Here is a 24,361-nt window from a genome sequence, read left to right on the forward strand (position 1 = left end):
AATTTAGTACCTGTAATAAATTCGGGTACTAACTGAATGCACAGTAACTGGCACTACTGTGCAGTAGCACTAACATACAGTTTTTTTTGTGATACTAATGCTCAGTAGACTAGTTCGACTGTGCATTAGCACATTAGCACAGCTTTTGCCATGATACACTAATGCACAGTCGAATTAGTCTACTGTACATTTAGCGTGTCGTGTAGATGCGCCTAGTGCTATACATGCAAAGAGGTCTGATCACACAAGAATCAATCCACAACTGCTGAAATGAGCAAAAAGTCTCTCATTGATTATAATGGGAAGTGTGCAGGCATGTTTTGCTACCTATTTAAAGGGAAATTTACAAGTCTGTGCTGTCACAACATCCCTGCAATATGTGCCTATCTCAGTTCACAGTTTTCCTGTTGTTTTTCATATCGTCTGTGATTATCAGAAGAAAGAATTGCATTCAGATAATAAACATCCCACTCGCAATGATTTCTTATTTTTATATGACCTCAGTACAGCATTTCATTAATAAGAAGAAAGTACCTGTACACTTTGCCTGCTGCATGTGTGAGCACTGTCGAGTAGAGAGTATCACTATCAGGGTTGACTGAGCTATTCAAAATGATTTTGGTGGGATTATTTACATGCAGAAATCCTAATGGAGGATTGAGAGAAAACTGTAGAGAAGACATTATTAAAACTATAAAGGATATTATTGATGTTTTGCAGAAATTGTATTATCCTTTTGCAAAATATTGTGGTGGTTGCTTACTCACAGTTAATTATCTATATCTAGTTAATGTCATATTACTGTCAATTGCAAATGGCAGAAGAAGGTATAGGAGGGAGAGGCAGTTTATTAATGGCCAAACCCTGCAAGGTGATAATTTCTACCTCACCTGCAACTCCTATTGAAATCAATAGGATTTAATGGTGGTCAGCTCTTGTCTTGAGTTGGATGCATAGTACTAAGTAGGAATCTCTATAACTATATCAGGAGAAAATGGGAATCCAAATGAGAAACAGGGTGACACCATAAGAGAAGAAAGGGAATGAGATATCGTGCAAGAGGGGTACAGAGAGTGATAGGGAGTGAGGCCATAAATAACAGGAAGCAAAGAAGCATAGATGAAAGAGCAAGGGGATGGGAATACGCAGTAGTGAAATGATAACAGAGAAACAATAGAACACCAAGGAGGAAAACAGACAAACAGAGAAAAGGAAGGAACATTGGGAGTAAAAAGACTGAAGAAGGTAAAGAAGAAATCCTATTTCTGTAGAAACATCATCTTCTGTCACAGATAGGTAGCTCAGCTTTTGCAAAAGCCATTTCATATGTCAGGGAAGACCAAACTGACTGATCCTAATAGGACAAAACGGAAACAGAAAGTATGAAATTCAAGATCAAAAGAGGATGGCTGGGCCTCCCCAGTCATCTAGTAATTGTGTTCAACAAGGTCCTGCAGCACATCAGGGTCCAGTTCCTGTATTTTGCCCCTTCAGCTGCCAGATGTTTGAATTCTGGACTGTGGAATTTTAGCTTTCATTCCAGTGGTGATAGGATGTCACCCAGAGTATTCTGTGTTGCTTAGTATTCACTTCCACTTCAACATGAATGACACCGATAAGGCTTTGAAAGTAGAGCCACCCATTTCTCATCATCAGAAAGATGGCAGCTGTTGATGTGAAGGGTGAATAATGGGAAGTCCTTAGGGACCCTTTGTGGTTAGGGAAGACATACATTTGCTCTTATTTTATATTGCACCATTCAAGTTAAAAATGTAAAGGAGGCCATTACATTTTATAGCATTGAAATAATTTTCATATTGTATTTATTTATCTACAAATTTGCCACAAGATAATTACATTCCAGACATCTCTCTGTCTTAAAGATTTCAGTGGACCTCAACCAGATCTTAATTTTTGCAGCCTGTGTGAGTGGAGGGGGTTGCATTAAATTGCAGCTATATATGCTAGTCATCAGGCATCCAACAGCCCTTTTGTGATCATAAAATAAGTAGTTAAATTTCAGACTAAAATGTATACCCACAATTCCTTGAAAGTGAGAAAATATGGGTATAGTTACTACAGCCAAAAAATGGAGACCCAGCTGAAAATCATGTCTTTAAAATCTTCAGTACTTATTAATCTTTACTTTGGCATCTGTCTTCACTGTGGTTCCAAGCCAAGCCCATAGGCCTTAATGTGCCTGAATTAATATTTGTACATTGTACGTGGTACCCAAATTGCCCACGCTTAATCTCACTGCAAATCCCTGATCCCTCTGCTGTGAGGGTAAGCACAGGCCTGAAAGAACAGCAGGATTATTTGTGAGGTAGGGGGGAGGAGGGCTCACAGTTTGGCACAGCTCTGCCCAATCTCTTGTGTTGCCCCAAGATGGGTTGGACCTTCACGGGCCAAATTCTGTCTCTTTGTGGGTTGGATCCAGCTCAGCAATGGTATAGTTGGGGCGGATGATAGGGGCAACAGCCCTGGGGTGCTGACTTCCGATTCAGGGGCAGGGTGTTAAAAAAACAGCTGCTGCCAGCAGCCACACATTTGCAATTTCAAACTAGAAGTCACTGCTGCCACTTTGCCCTAGGTGCTAAGCTGTACCCTACACTGCTGCAGTCCAGCAGGACACAGGTTTCTGACCCCTGTCCAAGAAGAAGAATTGAAGTTCAGACCACTGTGGGAAGGAACAGAGAGGCTTCAGAGAGACAAATATTTAAACAATGAGTTCCCTGTAAGACACACGTCTCCTGAGGTAATGAAATACTTCAGAACTACAGTGATGAAATCCAGTTTCTAAACGCAGATATGATGCCTGCAAGAAATAATACATCAGAAATGTTTTTGATGATCCCTCTTGTACAGGAAAATATAGACAAACATAGCATATAGATATTCTAGTTTTACAAACCTTCTTTCTGAATCTCTGATTAATCCCTCTTCTAAAAGGAGAGTTTCATCTTCACATTCTTTGACTCTATTATTCTGGAAGGAAAATAAAATAAATTAGGAGAAAAGAAGGTGATGAAGGAAATACAGTCACATTGAGAGTAAAACACCCTGGAAGTGGTAATTAGGGAAGGAATCTCACCACAGAAATATTCTCTAAATATTCCAATTGAGAGATGTTGGCTGTTCTCTCCTTTATCACATGGACCAGGCCATGTCTTATGAGTGTGAACCTTGTAGATCCTCAGAAGACCTGAGCCATGCCCAAAAAGGTCCTACATCTATAGTGGTCTGTTCCTCTTTAGCACTATTTTAATAGGACTGCTGTACCAGGGACTTGCCTGGTCACAATTTTCCTTAAGAGGAATATTCATAAGAGAAGTAATTTCATGGAATTTTTAGACCCACAAAGCATGTCTTTCATATATTAGTACCATGGAGTCAGAGGAAGGATGATGCATAGGTTCCTCAGACTCATATCCTCTTGGTGTTGTCCGATTTACTTTCTTCTTCCCTTTCACGATCAAGCATCCCAGTCCCTTGGAGACCATAGGTAAAGGATTCTGAATGAAAGAGTCTTATGCAGATGATATCTTCTTCCTGTGAATCTTAAGGGTATTATCCAGCTTTGAGCTCTCAGAGAAGTATCTCAGGGGTGGAATGACAACTGTAAGATCTGTATCTGTAATTACAGACTAGTAAATGAAACAGGTATCTCAGTGGAATTATTTGACTTCATATTCAAGGGAGATATAAGCAACATGGATGTTTGGGAGAAAAACATGAAAAGAGAAAATGAAATCAGCAAGTGTATTTTTTTCAAGGAAAAGGGTCTGCGTTCTATAAAAAAACACATTTTGATAAAAATAATCTCACTGTTTGACAGATACAATACACATTAGAAAAGGCAGGACTCTTTTCTGTTCCCAAGATAAATACAGTTTCATCCCAGTAAAGATCTTGATTATTCTTGGAGAGTGAGACGTCATTCCAAAAAAACAAAGGTAGCATACGTATAGATATTTGGGGAGGTTACCAGGAGGTTGGATTGCATTAAAAATGGCCACAGATTCATAGATTGTTAGGGGCTGGAAGGGAACTTGCAGATCATCGGGTCCAGCCCTCCCGCTCTAGGCAGAAAGACAACTGGGGTTAGGTGACCCCAGCAAGGTAACTGTCATCTGATCTAACTTAGTTTGTCCAGGTATGGACTTTACACTTAGATCTCTAGTTAGTTCAATCTAAGTGAGAACTATACAGAAGTTCAGGAAAGTTAGATCAGTCTAAAAATGGCTGACCTGATCTAAGTTAACTGTATGTTGGTGGTAGTCTAAGTTAGAGCAGGCTTTGGCAAGTCCAATCTAATTGAACTTCTGTACAGTTCCCAGTCACCAGGGCTGTGCTTTTCCTATTCCGCATATAGCAGCAGGCTATTTTTAGTCCCCATGGCCCCTCCCCCCTCTCCCCTGCAGACCAGCCAGTGCCCCTCCCCACTGAGCCTGGCAAACTCCCCATCCCACAAGCTGCTCCTGGTGCTGGGAGCCAATGGAAGTAAGTTGGGGTTGGGGTAGGGGTGGGCAGGATTGGGGGGATAGGTTTGCTGTGAGGGAGGTTGGTCCAGAGAACTCCCCCACTCCACCACAGACCCTTCTTGACCCCTGATTCCTCCAACACACTTCACAGACCCTGCTGGCCCCCCTGATCTCCCCTGTGGAGACCCTGCTTGCCCCCAATGCTCCCAAGCCTCCTTGCTAGCCCCCCACCCATCCCAATGTACTTTAGATCAGGTGACCATTTTTAAATCAATCTAGCCCTCCTCTAACCTCCCTGAATATTTGTACATACCATAGAGGATGTTAATAGGAACTCTCTTGAAAGAGATTTAGGCTTGGGCTCCCACATTCTGTTAACATCACTTCTCATAATTGCCTCTGCTCAACCAGCTCTTGATTGGTGTAACAGTGTAACAAACTACAATACATTGAAATTTTAAAGGAGAGAAAGTTGGAATCAATCATCAAAAATATTTCTTGGCATTGTTTTCCATAGCTAAAATATATGCTGATTCTCTGAAATTGTCCGTAAGAACCATGGTACTTAGAATAGTTGTTAGTAGACATCTCTTGTTATGTCTTTGGAAGGCAGATAACCAACTCTGAAAAAAAGCTTATCGGCTGCCGAGTTTGAAGGAAGTAGACTGTTCATGGAGAATATGGGAAAATAGAAGCTGAAGGAGCTTTAAAAAAATAAGTAAACAATCAAACAAATTTATTTTTGCCTTCAGGAAACCAAAGGAATAAAAGATGCCCAATATTGGCAAAGGACAACTTTTTAGAGAACCTGTGGGCCTAACAAATATGGGCCCAGCTGGAGCAGCGTGACGTTTGCCAGGGCAAGGCACTCCATCTGAGTGGATTGTGCTAGGTAATGGGTTTAGATGAGTGGAAGCCAAGATCAAGCCAAGGTTGAGGTGAGATTGTGGTCAGGGCAAGCATCTGGTTCAGGGTGGGAGGTCCAAGACAAGAACAGGAATGATCAGAAACAGGAGGATAAGAGCATGGTTCACAAGCCGGAGGTTCACAGCCTGCACCTATCCGGTCTGAGCTTATATAGGCCAGTGTGGGTTGGGCCCTCTTTCTGAGAAATAACTCAGTTTGATTCCCTGATTTATTCCATCTGGGATTTAGGACTGGCTGTGCCTCCCCTAGGCCTCTGTTCGTTACAGGTAGATCTAGTCCCAGACCCCATCTGGAAGTATCAGGGAATCAGGCTGAGTCATCCCTCAGGAAGTGGGCTCTGCCTGCACTGTCTTTTATAAGCTTAGAGCAGGAAGTAGCTAATTGTCTAGGAAGCCAGCTTCCCTGCTGTGCCCTGGGCAGGCTTGAAACTCCGACCCTAACCCTGATTCTGGTACATAATTTTGGCTTGTGACCTCTGGCTCTGAATTCCTGGCTTATGACCTTGCAATAGAGGTGACCCACCCTGACCACCCACGCTCCACTCCATTAAATTGGGACACAGGAAGAAACTTTAGAATGATTTCAGGATGCAGCAGAAACAAGTTTAGTCAATAGAGGCCTTGGAGAAGACCAACAAATTCTCATTTCTTTAGTCCAGCATCCTAGTGAAAAGGAGTCACAGCTGGGGAGAAAGGAGAAATAGAGTACACCCTGTAAGCCACAGATTTCTACACTTTAATCAAGCAAATGGCCATATCAACAGAACACTTTCCATAGACCTGCCCCTCCACAAAAAAATAAAAGAAAACCACATATTTGGTAACACTGAAATATTTTGCAACTCATTTTAGTTGTACCAAATTGTGTTAAGAAAACAGGAACATTTCTGAAAAGTTGAAAAATTATGTTGTCTCCTTTAATTTTTTTTAAGAGTCTTAAAAGACTCAAAATCTAAATGAGTATTTGAGACTTTACAAAGTTGCCAGCAAACTGCAAAATCAATTATTTGCACAGCTGTCCTAATGAGACTGTGATACAGAAAGTCCCTAGCATAAATGTCAGTAAAAGTTCCTTCCACTGAGATCATATGAAAGCCTTAAGTATTCACAGACCTGTTAACAGACATAGTGCAGAGCTCAGGTCCCAGTGAATTTACATATACCTGTACTTGGATTACCTACTTGTGTGGATATATTCTTTAGAGCAAATACAGGAAGCAATGAACTCTGCAGTATCAGCACTACAAGAGCATGGATTCATAATAAACTTCCATAAAAAGAAGTTGGTTTCAACATAGTCATTGACACAAGATGAGAGATGCCTTTGATAGAGGAAAGATTCAAGAAGATAAGCTTGGCTGGCTATCCACGATGTCACACAGACAAAGAAAGCATCTATTAGAGCCTGTCTCAAGCTGCAAGGAACAATGGTTTCATGTACTGATATAGCAACCTTGGCAAGATTCCATCTGAGAGAGCTACAGAGAATCTTTCTGAGGAACTGGTACCAATCTCCTGTCAACATGAAGAATAAGCTGGTAATGCAGGGAGACAATGATGAAAAGGACATTACTGCATGTTCCTCCCAAAGAAATTGTGATAATGGATGCCAGACTTCCAGAATAGCAGCCCATGCTTAAAACATCCAACAACATAGGGAATCTAATCCCCGGAGAAGAAGATATTCATATTAAATGTCCTCAAATTAAGAACAGAGAAATCTGCTATCTTAACTTATCAGGACTGACTTAGAGATCATCATGTGTTAATAACAACATGAAACCGGACTGTGATTGTATTAGTAAAAAAAAAGGTCAGGTACTCAGAGCTGCAGGTCACATCAGGAATCATTACTCTTAATAGACTGAGTAGATATTCACCTGGCAACTAATATGGGAAATGAGTATAAAAGGGAACTCGAACAAAAAGCATCCTATCTCAGCAGGCAACCCCATCAATAGGAAAGTGGCACTTCAATCAAGAAATTTTCAATCAGATTTTTCATTGATTCAGTCAACCTCACACCAGACTTCTGCATCTAAAATAAATTATAAGACAAGGAAAGGAAATGCACTAGCAATGAGCAATGACTATCTTTTCTCTGATTTATTAAGTGCCTATCTGTCGTTTAGTACACTGGACAAAAATTAAAATATCTTAATAGCTCAAGGAGATTGCAAACTGACATCAATTCCCATAAATCACTCCCACAATTTGCTATTTTTAATTTCCTCCAACATCTACCCAGCCTTACAAACCACTTCCTGTTTCAGTTCCCCAACTCCTCCAGTAATCTCCAGGTCATTCCTCCAATCATTCCATCTTTTGTTGAGGAAATGACCAGGAGTGCACCAATGTGGGCTTAAGCAGATGTTGCTATAAACTGTAATATACTATATACCTTTCTCAGAGACCTCCGTTAAGCAGGAATATAGAGAGAATGAAGTTTGAAAGAATATCTGTGCCAAGCAGACTGATTCCCAAGCACAATAATAAAAGTAGAAACTTTATTCCTTTGCTCATAGATGTGTCCTTTTAGGGAAAGGAATGTATTAAAAATCTAACAAAATTATGTCTAGGCCACTGTTGTGAAGGGAGCCTGCATTTATCCTTGCACACATGCAGGACATGTGCAAGGACTTGGCTAAAATTCAGGTATTGGTGTTTAGAACAGAACTTGGACTCCCAAGGAGAAAAAATACTCTTGATTTCTCTGAGTTTGGACAGAAGGGCTTGTTCTTAGATCCTTCTTTAAGTAATCCAAAAGCCTAGATCCTTCCTTGATCAGTTGGGTAGTCAGATAAAAGAGTTTAGATGTATACATATCCACAAGTGGCAGTAGCATAACTGGCCAGTGGTGACCAGGGCAATACATCCAGGTGACATCCTTGGGAAGGGTGCAAAAGCAGTCATTGCCATAGCAACAGCTGGCGTTGCTACACTTGTGGCAAGTGGCTAAATTAATCAAGACATACAAAAAACTAGAACTCTTGGTTCCAAAATGATACTTTTTTTTAGACCAACTGGAAAATGGCAATAAAATTGTCCTTTTCTGCAAGCTTGCAGGATCAAAGTCCCTTTGTCAGGCTCTGGGGAAAATGTAGATGGTACAAGATGGTAAAAAGTCCCCATAGGTAGGAATTAAACTCCATTTTTGCACAGAAGGAGCTGAAGATGGAAGGCTGTCCCTCTGGGTCCAGTTTGTCTAATAAGAGGTATAATTTTGGAACCAAGAGTTCTAGTTTTTTGTATGTCATTTTCATAGATTTCATAGACATCTGGGCTGCAAGGGACCCAGGAGGATCATTGAGTCCAGCCCCCTGCCCCAGGGGCAGGAAGTCAGTAGGGATCATAGGATCCCAGCAAGATAAGCATCCAAATGTGTCTTGAAGGCGTTCAAAGTGGGTGCTTGAACCGCCTCCGGCGGCAGTCTATTCCAAAACTTGGGGGCTCGGACAGTAAAGAAGTTCTTTCTTATGTCCAGCCTGGATCGGTTGCAGTGGAGTTTGTGACCATTCAATCTTGTCATCCCTTGGGATGCTCTGGTGAACAGACGTTCCCCCAGATCCTGGTGAGCACCCCTGATGAACTTATAGGTGGCCACCAGATTACCCCTGACCCTTCTTTTTCCAGGCTGAAGAGTCCCATGGCTCTCAGCCTCTCATCATAAGGCCTGTTTTCCTGACCTCTGATCATGCACGTGTCTCTCCTCTGCACTCTCTCAAGCTTCTCCACATCCTTTTTGAATTGTGGAGCCCAAAACTGGATGCAGTACTCCAGCTGCGGCCTCACCAAGGCCAAGTACAACGGGAGAATGATGTCCCAGGATTTGCTTGAGAAGCATCTATGGATGCAAGCCAGCATTTTGCTCGCTTTACTAGCTGCAGCCTCACATTGGAGGCTCATGTTCATCTTGTGGTCAGTCATGACCCCCAAGTCCCTTTCATCTGTAGTGCTAACTACAGATGTTTTGTCTCAGACCAACATGGCTACCAAGTACACCCCTAAATTAATCAAAGAATTTAATCTAATAAAAACTCAATAGTTGTGTCCAAACTGAAACTTTAATTGGGTCTTCAAAACCTATACTTAACCTGAAAATGAAACTCTGTATTCTGTTTTGTTCTGTTTGTTAAATTTGTTCTTAGTCATAGTTATCTGTGAAATGAGTGTCAACATAAGGATGTTAGCTTTGAAAAAATCTATATAGTAACTTTCCTTGGATTAAAGGTAGTTCTTAAATTACTCTCACCATTTATGTTTAAAATTAGTTTTTCATTCCACCAGTTGTTAGAGATTATCTTTTTGAATGCATATGCTATAATGGCCTGCAGAGGTCCTACTTCAAGCATTTCTGTGACCTTGGTAGAATTTAAGTATGTACATAGAGTAAGTCAGAGGCTTAAATGTTTTGCTGAATTGAGGCTAGACCTTTTAGCTACTAATTTATGTTTTTTGATTTAATACAACCACCAAGACTGATGATGCATAAAATGCAGTATGCTGTCATACTTTTAACACTGTACTCAGAACTTGTAGAGTTTTTAGACTGACATATTCTTGGTTCTCCAGTTTGTTCTTTCAATTTCAGTTTGGATTATGGCATTTTGTTATATGGAAACTTTCAGCTGGATGTAAACCTGGAATAGGTTGAGCTTTTCTTTCTTCTTCAGTAGAGAGAATTCTGAACTTTCACCACTAACTATAGGGATGAGGAAAGCCAGGTAGTGCCAGGCTGATGGATATGTTAATCAGAAAATGTAAATCAGCAAGAACAACTTTAACATTAAGATGCCATGGTGGCAGAATTTCTGTGTGTCCAGATTGCTGGACTCTGTTCGTGTCTTCTACTAACTCAGTGCATGATGAGCAAATCACTTACACTGAAATCAACAACCTGAATTCTTAAAGTTGGCTTAGATTCCTAAATTCCTGGCCTGATTCTCAAAGATGCTGAAGGCTCACAATTTCCTATGAAGTTAGTAGGATTTGATGGTATTCAGCAGTGCTGCTCAACTTCTGACCCAGGGGCTGAGTCCAGTGTAGTCCAGTGTAAGGCCCTGGTCATCCAACCCACAGAGCTCCTTACAGGTCCAGAAATTTGGCACCAAGATAGCAATGGCAGTGTTAATTGCTGCAGCTCTGGAAGTGGCTCTGGAAGATGTGCCACCACTATCCCACTGCCAAATTTCCAGGCCCTTGGGAAGCTCTGCAGGCCAGATGACAGGGACTTGTGTGCCAAATCATGCCAGTCTGCTCCACAGCTGCATCTGGTATGTGAGGCTGGGTCAGCATTAATCTGATCCCACACACCAGCCCCATGCTGGGTTTAGCCCATGAACTGACCCTGCCCACAGGATCTGGCCTTGTGCCATTGATGGGGCCCTCAGGCAGAAGTTTGAGTACCACTGTGCTTAAATATGTAGGTTCATGTCCCTGATGTGAGACACTGAAGTCTGAACATTTTGACCTTGAATAACTTTACCTCAGTCTATATACCTGTAAATAAACAAAGTAAAACCCACATTCTGCATGGTGCTCTGAGACTTAAAGTTTAGTAAGTGTTTTAGGTATCTACAGATAAAAGTTGCGTACATGCAGACTATTAATAACGACAGGAATTACCTATGTACATCAAGGAAGACTAGGTTTCTTAGAGACCAGTCTTAAAAAGCATTACAGCAAAAAAAATGCAGAGTACCTGAGCTCTGACTGCTTTTCCAATAAGCTTTTACTACTCAAGTATGCATTCTGTACAGTTTGGAGCTTCATAGTATTAACTGAACATGAGATTAAATAAACCATATTAATATGAATGTGATTCATGGTCTTAGCACTGTCATATACTGTGCTACGAAATACGGAATATAAAAGTCAAGTATTTCACATGGTAATATAAGGTCACCAAACATGCAACAGTATAGTAAAGGGAAAAAATCTAAAGACCAGGAAATAAATCATATTTTAAACAGAAAAATATACAGTGGTGTAGAATGGTTCTGAATGCAAATCAAATACACATGACATATTTTAGACAAAAACATGTATAGTTAATTAGCTACGAACTGCAAATGCTTTCCCTAGAAAGGATTATGGCTGCTGAGTTCACATTAAACTTTTATAAAAACAGAACAAAACCCCCAAAACCTCTTACTTATAATTACCCCACTGACTAAAATAGCTTTTAGTTTTCTTTTAAAGCTGTCTCACTCCCTTCTCAAAATACTGCATGTTTACAAATTGGGTTGTATTTTAATACTATTAAGGATAGATTGCATGCAGCTAATGTCTAGAAATTCCGAGTTAAGCCTTACATTTCCTTCTGTACCTTAAATACTGAGCCATGTTTGTTCACTGGTTTCTCACAGTGCTTGTAAGGTTAGAAGGGAATATCAGAGATGAAAGTTGAAAATTGAAATAAGCTTTTATCAACTAAACCTTACAAAGACATTCAACATTTTACAAGTAGAATTGACTGTGATGTGACATACAACACAAAAATATTGTAATAAACAATTTATTTTCTATGCTAAGGATGACCATGCATAACTAACTTAGGTCTCCCCTTTGCCTTGCCACTTGTTACACATGCAGTCATCCCTAACTCATACAAAAATAGTTTATCATATACCCAAGTTGCATAGTTTCAGTCTGCTGTCCTCTCATTAAAAGGCTTTACTTGAAGAGACTGAACATCTCAAGGAATATATAATGTATATGAAAGCTTTCACAGCTAGGTCATAGTTTGAATCCAGTCCATGCTGGCAAGGATCATGAGCCTGTCTCTGATCTCACAAGCAGATATGGTGTAGCAAGAAAGTAAAAGCCATTATTTGACCATAAGTAGTAGTTTCAGTCTATGGGCCAAAGGCTGAATTGTCAGAAGGACTGACTGATTGCAGGTGCTCCCTTCAAATGAGGGGTGAAGTACATTGATAGGACAGCGTGGGAAAATATTACACTGTCACTGCCCATGATGTGTAAATTCTGTACATAAAGTGAGGGCTTCCATTTCCTGTGCTGTCAATTCAGTCCCTTACATAAGCCCTAAATTCATTTAAAAATAAGTAAGGTCATTTGTTACAGCATTCCCTCTCCATCTTTCTGACAGACGTCTTGTTTCCCAGATATCTTGATCTGTAGTTGTATCCTGTGTTACATCATCTAACAATACTATTCCAAAGGGTTTGATTTCTACGCTTAATATGGCTGGAATCTCCCATTGTTTGCTGTTTCTCTGATTACGTTAATTGAGATGGCACATATCTAAAGGCAATCAATACTACAAGAAATCAAAACTTGACTTGAGTTTATTTTGCACAACTCTTTAAAAGGGGGTGCAATACTAATATAAATGTAAATTAGTCTGTCAGCCAGACACACTTTCTAGATAATAAGATAAGCTATATTTAAAAGAAACAGTCTGTGGACCTGAGTGATAAAGCTCCCTCTACTGGAGTGTATTACTAATAATAAGAGTTTCGATGAAGCAATTTTACCCTGCTGTTGAAAATTCAGTGATGATGAAACTTGATTAATGGTTTTCTTTAGCTTTCTTAACCCAAAATGTCCTTTAACAATATATAGATTAGCTCTAATAATGCTATTCTGATCAGCAAAATTGTGGTATCTGGCAAGAATGTAGTACCTCAAACATGCAGTCTCCCTATAGATATTAAGTGCGTATTTTTAAATGCAACGTCACCATGACATTTCAAATGAATTCTTTTATCATGATTCTTTATTGCCATTTTATCACTCTCAGGCTTAGTGTAACTGATAGAGGTTCAATTATATGTAAAGTGACTATTAAAGCATCAGGACTCATCTGGGGGTCTGGACCTCCCCTCCTCACTTCACTTACAATTGTGCTAAATCCATTAAAGTTGCAAAGAAATGTACATTCATCAGGTATAGTGTTGGAGGCCAGGGTGCATATAACCGCTTTTACTGCATATGAGACATTGCAGTCCTGTTCTTAAGAACTGCCAGGCAGATTGGGAATCACGGTCACGGTTAATAGCAGCGAATTGCCAGCTCTTGATGGGTGGGTAGTCACTCCTTTCAGTGGTTGCCCCCTGGGGGAGAAGGTAGAAAAACAGAGGGAGGGAATTAGAGTGACTTTGCACAGTTGAGCAGGTTCATGCCGCTGGATCAGTGGCAAGCATTGGCAGGGCTCCACTCTGGGGAGGCTCACAACAACATCACAGTCTCATTTTTACCAATTGGTGTTGCTATAGCCAGTGGTGCACAGGGGGAGAGCAAAGAGAAGGGGGGCTGTGGGGGAATGGGAAAGCAGGAGTCTGGACTAAATTAAACAAACAAAAAAGTACTTGTAAGCGGCGTTTAACCCATAACCATTCGCCTGGTGCTACTAATTGTACTAAACTCTATATCTGAAGTTCCGAGTGTGATTAAAGAGTTGGCTCACAAACTCGCTGCATAACCTTAATTTTTTCAAGGTTCTTTGAGTGTAGAATGGCTTATAATAATGATTTTGACTAATACGATTTTTGACATGCAACTTTAATGCTTAACCTTAGTACAACTCCAGAGCATTTCATGTGTATTCAGCTGTAAAGAGTGATGATTTAAAGGGATAATATAAGAAAAAGGTCATTTTAGAATGAACCTCTAACAAATTGCATAAAGGAAGCTTATTATTCTATGAGTAGAGGAATATGCAGCTTTTCTGATCATTTTTCTGCTTGGTTCAAAAATGTGTTGAGACATGATTGGGGAAAGAAATACCAAAAAATGCAATAGAAAACTGCAAGCAGTGAACATTCTTTTTTGATGGTTATGATTTTGTTGCCACTAAAAATACTCTACGGTAATGTGGTTGTTCATCTTTTTTCTTGTTTTGGGTGAAGAATTCGCTCCAATAAGAAAATGCTGTTATTGGTTGGAGGATTGCCTCCCGGACCTGACCGGCTACCCAGCAATTTGGTTCAGTATTATGATGATGAAAAGAAGACGTGGAAAATACTGACAAGTAAGTGGTTTATTTTTTGTACAGTTGTCTTGATGAATTTAAAAACATGGTTAATCAAATTAGACACTTTATTGATTTGTTTCCCTTCAGAGATTTGTTTATGTATCACAAGGGGCTTCACAATGGAGCAATAAATTGAGATTGCAGAAGATGCAAATTTTGTAATGGAATAGGCTTAAATTAAATCTGGCTTAAAATCATTCCAGCAAGTTTTCCAAGTAAACTTGCTAAGCTTTCATACTAGAACAAACATACATACATATTTTATATAATTATATACAGTATTACATATAAATATAATCTGATTTAAGAAAAAAACTGAACTTGGAGACAGTGTCTCAGATTTTGGCTAGCCCTGGCTTTTAAAGCATACTTTGCACTCTATTTTATACTTTTATTTTCCTGTTTGACCTATATCTTTTGTACACAGCTGTTAAAGGTGGTCTTCTCCACACTCTTTTGTATCTATTTCTGACAAAGGTATTAGAGGTATATATCACCTATAGTAAACAATGCTTAGAGGCTTTTGTCCAGGATCCTTCCCTTCCAGCCCCCTTTCTTAAAGACTGATTGTGTTTTACAGCAAGCATTTTGCCTTGAGCATTGAGATTTGGAACTTATTGTTATATTGGTTACGATTCCCAATCTAACTTGGTCATGGAATCAAATCATAGTTTCTTGAGTGCAGCAGGCTGTGTGTACACTAGTCCCCTTGTGGCTAAACTGACTGCATTGGTCAATAAAACTAAATTTTAACTGTCAAAATTGCCCAAGGCAGTATAGATAAAATAATAAATGAACAATTTTGATCCATAAATCAAAGCCATACTTCTAAAACTGGGCAACAGGAGAAACTTGGGTTTTCTAACAGACATGCTTGTTTCCTACTTACAGTGTTCTATCATTTTTTTTCCTCTTATCCAAAGCCCTTTAAAAAAATTCAGCCAGGATAATATTATTTTCATAGAACAAAGCAGAAGTAAAGACAGACCAGTATGATGCAGTGCTTGAAATAGTGTATCTGCAAGCTGGCTGTGAAAATCTTAACTAGTAATATCCAAGAACTGCAACATGAAGACTCCCTAGGTACCAATACACTGGATTAGTATTAGATGATGTTGTGTAAGAATGGGAATATTAAGAAGAAGATATGCCTTATAGATCAGAAAAGTTTACAGTAACCTCACTATTCTAGTAGACATGTCACTACTAACATTCCAACCATCAAAATGTATGATGATATCTGCCTTTCTTATGGCAGGTTACTTTTAAGAAAAATCTATAAGATAATAATAGTCCAAAAAAGAACGGTGTTTTCAAAGAAAGCAGCAATGTCTTTTTTGGATGTTGGTTTATATAACACAGTACCTCATAGTGAAGCATAAGTGGATGACAGTTCTCTGTAAAGTAGGGGGTTCCTGACACAAATTCTTAGCCCTCAGCTGAATTAAAGATATTACTTTATTTCCAGTTGACTATCTGAGGGATTCAGACAATGTCTTGAAAGTATTTATACCTGAATATATATTCCTTTTAACAGCAATGAAATGTATTTGACTCCTGAATTTTGAAATGGTATTGTCCCATAATTTAGGGGACAGCTGAACCCATACTAACACTGTATGAAAGGTCTGGTTAGGAGTGTTGTAGATATTCTCAGTTTGTTAAGCAGAATGTATACCTCATTTAGTTGAAATAGCTGATTTTGATTTTGAATTTGAGTCACACTGGGGATGTGTTTTCCGAGGGTCTTTTTTTTTCCCAAGTGCATTCTGAAAAACTTTTTAGTGAATATTTTTGTGTAACTCAAAATAATGCATGTTCATTCCCTCTTGCCCTTTTGCAAACAATGAACTAAAACCATTCTTTTCACACGGGTTATTGTGTTTTATGTACTCTGTCTGATCTGCAAAGGATGTCTCTGTTATTGTCCCAAGTATAGTGTTTGGCTCAAGTTCTTGAACCTTAGGCTTTCAGTTTCTAGAGGTCCCTGGATCAATCCCAGTGTTGGCTAAGATGGTGGCTGTCATATATATGCATATTAGGGCTGTGCGAAGCTTCAGTCTCTGATTTGATTCAGCGGCGATTCAGCCTGATTCGGTGGCTGAATCCTTGAATCCGAATCAAATCAGGGGACCCTTTAATCTCTCTGAATCGAATCAGAACCCTTTGAATCGATTTAGAGAGATTCAGAAAGATTCGGAGATTCAGACATAGACACAGCTTTAAATGTTTTTTCTACATGCCTCAAGGTAGCAGGCAGCTTGTGAATGCTGTGATGCTGGGGCAGATGAAGCGTTCCACAGGAGCGCTGGGAGCTCCACAGCTCGCTCGGCAGCAGACCTGGAAGGGGGCCAGAAGCACTTCCAGTCCGCTTCTGGGTCCACAGGGACTGCATGGGGCCCCCCCCCCCACATCTTCTGGCTCAGCGATTGGTGCCTCTTGGGTCTGGGCGGGGCACCTAGAGTCCCCCCATGGCCAGTCACCAAGCCAGGGGGAAGCAGCCCCCCGCCCCCCCCTTGTGCTCGCTGGAAGACCTGGAGGTGGACCAGAAGTACTTGCAGTCCACTTCCGGGTTTGCCGCTGAGCACACGGGGGACCCCCCACGCTCCTGTGGGATGCTCCATCCACCCCATCATTGCAGCATTCACAAGCCGCACATGGTACCTTGAGGTATGTAGAAAAAACATTTAACGCTATGTCTGTGGCCAAATTGCTGATTTTCCGAATCAGCATCGAATCTTCAGATTCGGATTCAGCTGAATTGAATCAGAGGCAGTGATCCGAATCAATGAATCGAATCACTGTCCCCAATTCAGGATGAATCTGAATCAAAAATGGCCCATTTCACACACCCCTAATGCATATCCCTGCTGAGACATGATTACTAGTGCTCTTACACAAACAGAGGGCTCTTACACAAACAGAGGAGTTTACTCTTACACAAAAAGGAGCCATATTGACTCAAACTATTGCATTAGGAACACAGAGAAAAATATCAATATTTGCATAGTGGAAAAGGTTAAATGTAAAAGGGACAGCTTTGTAGAATGTATTGCAAAATACCTTCCAAATCATAGCTGTTAACAGTAATTTAAAATCCCCATTAAAAGAGTTGAAATAGCCTTTAAACTGTTTAAAAATTCTGTTCTCTCTCCTCATCATTTTCTAGCTCACTATAAAGCAGCATTTTGCAACCTCTGGGTTGTGACCCAAAAGTGGGTCACAAGAATATATGAAAGGGTCATGAACAAATTTTAGAATTGGATCAACAAACTTTAAAAACAGATTCTCCTTTAAAGGAGAAAAATGTGGGAGACCATGGCTTTTCCTTGCAGGCTGACAGAGTTCCAGCCTGTGAGGAGCTGCTTGGGCCCCCCCTGCCCCACACCCGCCGCTCCCTGCCCCTCATACACTGTGGGGCTGGGGGCAGGGGGAAGTGGGTCAGGAGAGAGGGACACTGGGTCAGGACTGGCCATCGATGTTTACAAATGGGTCCTGGTACAAAAAAGCTTGAGAACCACAGCAACACAGGAACCAAGTTAAATAGGAAAGTGCAAGGAGAATCTTTTTCCCATACTTTCCATAAAACATAGATTGATCCTAAAAAAGAGGGTCTTCAAAGGCAGGAGAGGAGTAGATTTGGTGAAGCCACAAAATAATAAGATCACAACATGCTAACTTTGTAGTGCAGTCATGGCATTGCATTAGCATATAACAGCATTTAATTATTGCAAAACAGTACCACCCTGTTTTTGTAGCAGGAAAACTCCAGGACATAGTGTCATTTCTATTTATTTATGACAGAATGTCTATTTTAAATTTTATAGCTACACTCTGCCGTGTTGGTTCATAGAGGAGGAATTTTTCTCTCTCTCCTGCTTCCCTGCAAGTTGGTAATTTATGAAAGCAAACAAGCTGTTTCTTCTCTTCCTTTTTTAATGCTAATTCCTAGCCACTGGCTAAGTATAGACAGTCAAAAAGCCAGAAACTGAACCAATTCAGTCTTTGCAGGTTAATTTAAGCTGTGCAGATTGAACTAATAAGCAAGTGAACAGACATTCACCTTGGATTCCAGAAATGCAGTGATATGTTGCAGTGGCCCAAACCAGCAGCCGGGGGATGCTAGAGCATGCCTGCCCTGCCCAAGTGGAGCAAACAGCTTGGACCAAGGCTAGCCCACCCACCCTGGGCGGGGGGGATTGTGGGGGAGATGCAAAGCATCCTGGGATGCTGGAGGACTGTGAGTTAACTTGAATGTGGAGGGGATCTGGGACAGAAGTTCAGTAAACATTTAACCTAAATCAGTTAAGTCTGATACCACATCCATCCAAGTTTATCTTAAACTGATTTTGGCCATTTTGAAAGCAGTTTATGCACACTGAATTTCTGTTACAGAATTAAATCAGTTTCCAATTACTTATACTGGTTTATGTGTAATTTCTGTCCCTAACCTAGGGGTGGAAGAAGGGTTCTCATTGGTTTCTTTCTTATGCAGAGGGCCAGCCCAGACAATGGTATCTATACAGCAGCCATAGGGCATTCCTAGATCACATGAACATCACCACTGCAAGTTAGACCTTAACTGCTTATTCTATAGTGAACTCTTTGGTTGGAACATGAAGTGGCAGAGTTCTGTAATGGAAAGAGTTTTAGCCCCATGGAGATGATACTATCTCCTCTCTTTACCTTGTCACTGGTTGGGATGTAATGTACGTTCTCGCTTAACGAAAAACCTCTACTAACTTACTTCCTCCACATCCACTCACCAGAGGCCAAATTCTGTGCTCAATTATATGATAAATCTAAAGAAGTATCATTGACCTCTGAAGAGTTACCCTGGTCTTTCACAAAATTCCCCCTGATCTTTTGATTACATATTCTGTTTTCTTCCCTTCCCTTTCCCAAGTCTTAGAGCTTCTGTATCACAGGAGTGCAGAGCACATGAAGGTATGGAGAGAAGTCTGCAAAATAAATCCTAGACCTTGCAGCTATGAGTCTAACTTAAATTACTCAATAAGAAGCTCCAGTATTCTTGAACTAGGCCTATTAACCTGTCTAAAAGGGGATTTGTATTCAGGTTGGTTCTTTACTTTCCTCTTATAGGGGAGAGTGTCTTTTGTATCAGTCCACTTGCACATTGTTTCATGAACTGCTTTGTATGATGTGCAAGCAGAGCAAGAAGATTATCCATGAGAAACTACAGACTTCATAAGACCTGTAAGAAAGTTAGAGGTTGAGCACCACAGCTGTTGAATATGATAGCTTTAGCACTTTGCCCACACTGTATGAATAGAACTACTAGCAGGGGATACCAACCTCTTCCCTGTGCCTGGCTACCCAAAGCAACAAAATCACCAGTACTAATGTTACTAATTCTAAAGGTATCAAAAAACCAGCTTGCCTTGGTCATAAACCTGGAAAAGAGGAGAAGTATGCACCCATTTCCAATTTTTTAATGCCATCAGCTGTGGGTAGGAATGTTATGGCTCATGGGGATCTTAGTTTTTCAGAGTCTAGTATTATTGTTTATTTCCCCTTTTCCTTTTCCTGGTATTTCTCACAGTATAATTGTTTCTTAGGCTGGGAATAAAATAGAAAAGAAAGAAGCTGGGGGGGGGGGGGGGTGGCAATATAGCATTTTAAAAGAATAGGCTAGCACCTAATTTTACCTGTTGTGGGCTCAATTCTAATTTGAGGTATGTGGATGCACATTGCTGTATAACCTGAGGTATTTGTTGTTGCACATTTGAGCCCAAGCAAATTTTGCAAGCTACATAGCCATATATAATGAACAAATTTAATACAGTGAATTAGTCGTAACTGAGTCTCTTTCTTCAATATACATACCATAGTATACTGTGAAATAATAAGGTGCTGCAAGTGTCATATAGCAGCAACAAGCTACTACTGTCATTGGCACTAGTTCATCTTAAACCAATGGCAAGTGTTTGGTGACTGCGGTTAGCAGCGGAGCTGCTGCCCTGATGATGGGTATTTCATCACTAATACCCTTGTAATAGTCCTTTAAACAGAATAAACTACCAACTAGCTATCGAAGAGTATTTTCTCAGGGTCACAACATGATGGTGAGTCAAGACCAGCTTCTGCTAATTATATTTTAATTATGAACTATAATCCTACTAGAATTACCCTTGTTTAATCATAAAACTTACGTTTTCTTTTTACCTGTAACAGTTAAGCTAGATTGATTTTTTTTTAAAAAGCATTGTTTCATTTGTCAGAATTATACTATAATAATGTAATTTTCAAAACAAAGAATTATAAAGATTTTTTTGTGTTCAGAATTGCATAGCACTTCCAAAAACCCTACTGCTAAGGCAATGATGTATTACTTTCACTTTCATTATATGTTTTTAATCAGAGCGTGACTTCACACTAGACAAAGCGATGCTTTATGCATGGTCTCACTTGTTTTTGCTAAAATCTTTTGACATGATTAATTTTACTTTAATGCTTTTGTCTTGTTGTAATGGTAAGGATGAAAGGTGTAAACCAGGGCAAAAATACATGCTTTTCTATCATAATATTTCTGAGCATTTTAAAAAAAATCTTAGATGAAAGAAAAAAAGATCACAAGAGACTGGTCCAACTGGAATTATATTTCCTGCTACCTGAACATGGAATACAGGAGATTAATAAAAATGATGCAGTCATTGTTTTTAGTTTTATTTTTTGGTATTTATAGCAATGTATTCATCTGTAAGATTAGAAGTGACGAGGAGGAGAGAGATTGTATCTTCTTATACATTTCTGGCTGTACAGTGAATCCTGTTTCAGAGCAGTTTTTTTTCCCCATTAAAACATGAATGGATAAAATATTAGAAAATCCTTCTAAAGGCTTAGATAGCATATTCCATTTTGCACTAAACTGCAGCAGATCTTTCTTTCAAATCTGTACTCCTTTCTTCAGTAACATGCTAGCTGTGACTTTCATCAGCTTCTCAAGATAACCATATCATGTGTGTAAAATCAGAGTATTTCATGAGTACCAAAAGTAGTGGCAAATACATCTATTGGCAAGAAATATTTAGGCTTAGTAAGGGTCTGGTTACATGGTGCACTTTGAGCTGCTCAAATGCTGATTGGTGTTAGTGACAGCTGGAGTTTAGAGCAGTTACACCCTTAATCTAAAAATGTCTTTGACTGTCCCCCATCTTCACAGCTGTGACTTGCCACTAGAAGACTGGTGAGAAGGGGCCTGACTAGTAGGTACAGCTGTGAGTTACCATTACAGGGCTGGTGAGCGAGGTCAGGCTTCTATCCCTGCTCGGGGGGGGGGGGGGGGGCAGGGGTTAGAGATGAGTTGTGGGGGAGAAGGAAGAGGGGAAAGCAGAGAGTTAATGGGATGGGGGTGGGTAATGACATAGAAAGTGGAAAGGAAATAGGGGTGGGGGAAAGGTGGTAAAATTAAGGAAATCAGCCACTGAAGCAGGTGCAGCTGTTAAACTCAGACTGGTGGGGCAGTGCAGCGTCTCACAGGAGCTGGGGGAGGGGCGGCATGGTTTGCAACTGGCCAGGAGTGGGAGGGGGTTTGCAGCTGACCAGGAGTGGGGTGGAGCAGGTTGTCAGCCGACCGGGCACTCCAGTCAGTAGTGGGGAGGCTGCAAACCCCCCACTCCCGGCGAGCTGCAAACCGCATCCCCCTACTGCTGGCCTACTGCAACCCCCCTACCCACTCCCGTGGGACACTCCACTGCCTCACCAGTCTGAGCCCACCAACCATGCCTGCACTGCAGGATAAATAAAAAGAAGTGCAGAAAAAGAATTTTAAAAGAAATAAAGCGGAAATAAAGGAGGTCTGTGAATAAATTGGGATTTAGCTTGTTCTCCCCCCACCCCTCCTAGACTCTGTTTCTGGACTCATCTGTGCCCTGCCATCTGGCTAGCTGGAATGTGCTCTGCAGACTGTTTGCATGGGCTTGCATCCATGGAAGTGGGAAGATCCCGGCCCTGGGAGTAGGATGTGGAGTTGGCTTGATGCCAGAACTGCCCTCTGGTCAGTAGAGTTCAGGGGTTGAAAAGTTTGTCCACGCGGAACAGGAGGGTGGAGGAAGGGACACTGCATCTTGAAATGTTGGAGAACTGCAATTTGGGTGGCTAATCTGTGGTAAATGGCCACACATTAATGGAACACAAGCAGGGTAACACAGAGCAGAGATAAAACTGCTGGGTAGTGGCATAACTTTAAGCCACCTAAAGTGTTCTTAAAACTAGTTTCAGGTGTTAATGTCTAGACAATCCAGGAGTTAAGGGCTTCAGGAACCACTTAAAATTAATGTGTAATAAAGGCCTAAATGTACCAGTTTGGATTTTAAAACAATTTAAAAAACAATATTTTTTGTCCAACAAAAGTAGTGATAAGGGTGACTATGAAAAATGTAGTATTCAGAAAATTGTTGGATCGGCAAGTTGTATTTCTTTTTTGTTCAGGAAGAGCAATCCCTTTTTTCTGATAACTTCATTCTTATTAAGAATATCTTCAATTTATTTCCATTCTCTTTTCTGTCCCACCACTTTGCAGACTTGTTTAGAATGTCTAGGTTTTCACCATTATATGCAGAAAGCTGATGGATCAGAGGCCTTTGGATTTCCTGCTTTGACCTACCCTCTCTCATACCAGCAGCCAGCATCCAGTTACACATTATCAAGGGAGTTTAATACATTTGTCTTCCTCTGAATCTATAACTCACTAACCATAACCCACCACCAGTGACTTATTCATGCTGTGTATGCATACAAAGTTAGTTCTGTTTCTGTCTTTTGCCAATTTGATTTTATTCCACTTTTTTCAGGTGTTGTGGTCTGAGCACCCCCCCCCCCCCCCCCACAACTGTATTTTGAGCATCCAAACCATCCTTGGCCATGTTTCTTCACAGTTCAGCTCCATTTTATGTCTTCCTTTCTGGCTTATTCAGAAAGTACCAACATTTAAGCAAATTTCTTTTAGTATAATTCTCCAGGTTTCATACCATAATGACACTTCATACTTATATAGCCATCTTCTGTCCATATTAAAGCAGTACAAACATTATATCTACATTTTAAAGAGAAGAAGATCGAGGAAGATTAAATTAATCACCTAAGGTCACAAAGCTAGTCAGTACTGGAGAACACAGATTCCCTGTCTTATGCCATCCTCTATTCTATTGGATCAAGCTGCCTTACCTTTCTTTCTGTTTTCCAAGCCGGCTTGTAGATAGTTGCAACAACTTCTGCCATGCATGGTGATGTTCTTTCATAAGAAGGAAGGACAAAGTGTTCTGTAAAGACATATTAACTAGAGTTTTTCAGCCTTCCACCCTTTCTGATTGGTTTTGAAATGGTGATTTCCTTGGTTAGCCTTTTACTTGGGGTTAATAAATATATCTTCGTCCTTAAGGCAGACAAGGTTCTTTGGGTAAATCTGATATCTTTTATTAAACCAACTAAAATCAATGGAAAAATTCTTCTTTGAAACTATTTCAGTTGTTCTAATAAAAGATATTGGATTTACCCAAAGAAGCTTGTCTGTCTATGTCCTTAGACCAACATGGCTACAGCCTATACCTCTTGGCCCTTAATATATTTGTAAATGTGTGGCTACCTTCCCCTATATATGCCTAAAACTTTTCTTCAGATTTTCCTTACACGTTTTTCACTTTCATAATATTACTTGTGCTTTATGCCTTTACATTTAAGATTCTTAGGAGAGGTTTTCAAAGATACAAATGTGAGCTAGGCACTTACTAATGCCCACCTTTTGTGCCTTTGCAAAACATTTCTTCTTTGTAATTAAACAAAGGGAGCAAATTGGAATAGTGTTTGGAAATTTCTTCTGCCAGAATTAGTCTTTTCCCCTACTTGACTGGTAATCATATTATAGGAGTAAGGACTTGTGATGAAGGCAGGGGAGTAATGAAGGAGGAAATGAAATCTCCTGACATGTCCTTGTT

At 40.2% G+C, this 24,361-nt stretch overlaps 1 protein-coding gene and 1 long non-coding RNA gene across 6 annotated transcripts in view; one reads left to right on the top strand and one right to left on the bottom strand.

The window, feature by feature from the left end:
* The window catches only part of KLHL14 (kelch like family member 14), a 99,907-nt gene that overhangs the window by 9,237 nt on the left and 66,309 nt on the right, over positions 1-24,361 (top strand). For all 4 annotated transcript variants that reach the window (XM_019498625.2, XM_019498623.2, XM_019498624.2 and 1 more), the window contains one exon: positions 14,284-14,405. In XM_019498625.2, coding sequence (XP_019354170.1) covers positions 14,284-14,405 — 122 coding nt within the window. The remainder of the gene's footprint in view (positions 1-14,283; positions 14,406-24,361) is intronic.
* LOC132249325 (uncharacterized) lies at positions 1,807-23,703 on the bottom strand. 2 transcript variants are annotated; one of them, XR_009460737.1, is made up of 5 exons: positions 23,595-23,703; positions 13,275-13,488; positions 3,387-3,560; positions 2,915-2,988; positions 1,807-2,818 (listed from the first exon to the last, which is right to left on the bottom strand). It is a non-coding gene; the product is annotated as an uncharacterized LOC132249325 (long non-coding RNA). The 2 variants fall into 2 exon arrangements; XR_009460738.1 differs by lacking the exon at positions 3,387-3,560.

The sequence above is a fragment of the Alligator mississippiensis genome, chromosome 3 (genome assembly GCF_030867095.1).
Source record: "Alligator mississippiensis isolate rAllMis1 chromosome 3, rAllMis1, whole genome shotgun sequence".
NCBI lineage: Eukaryota > Metazoa > Chordata > Crocodylia > Alligatoridae > Alligator > Alligator mississippiensis.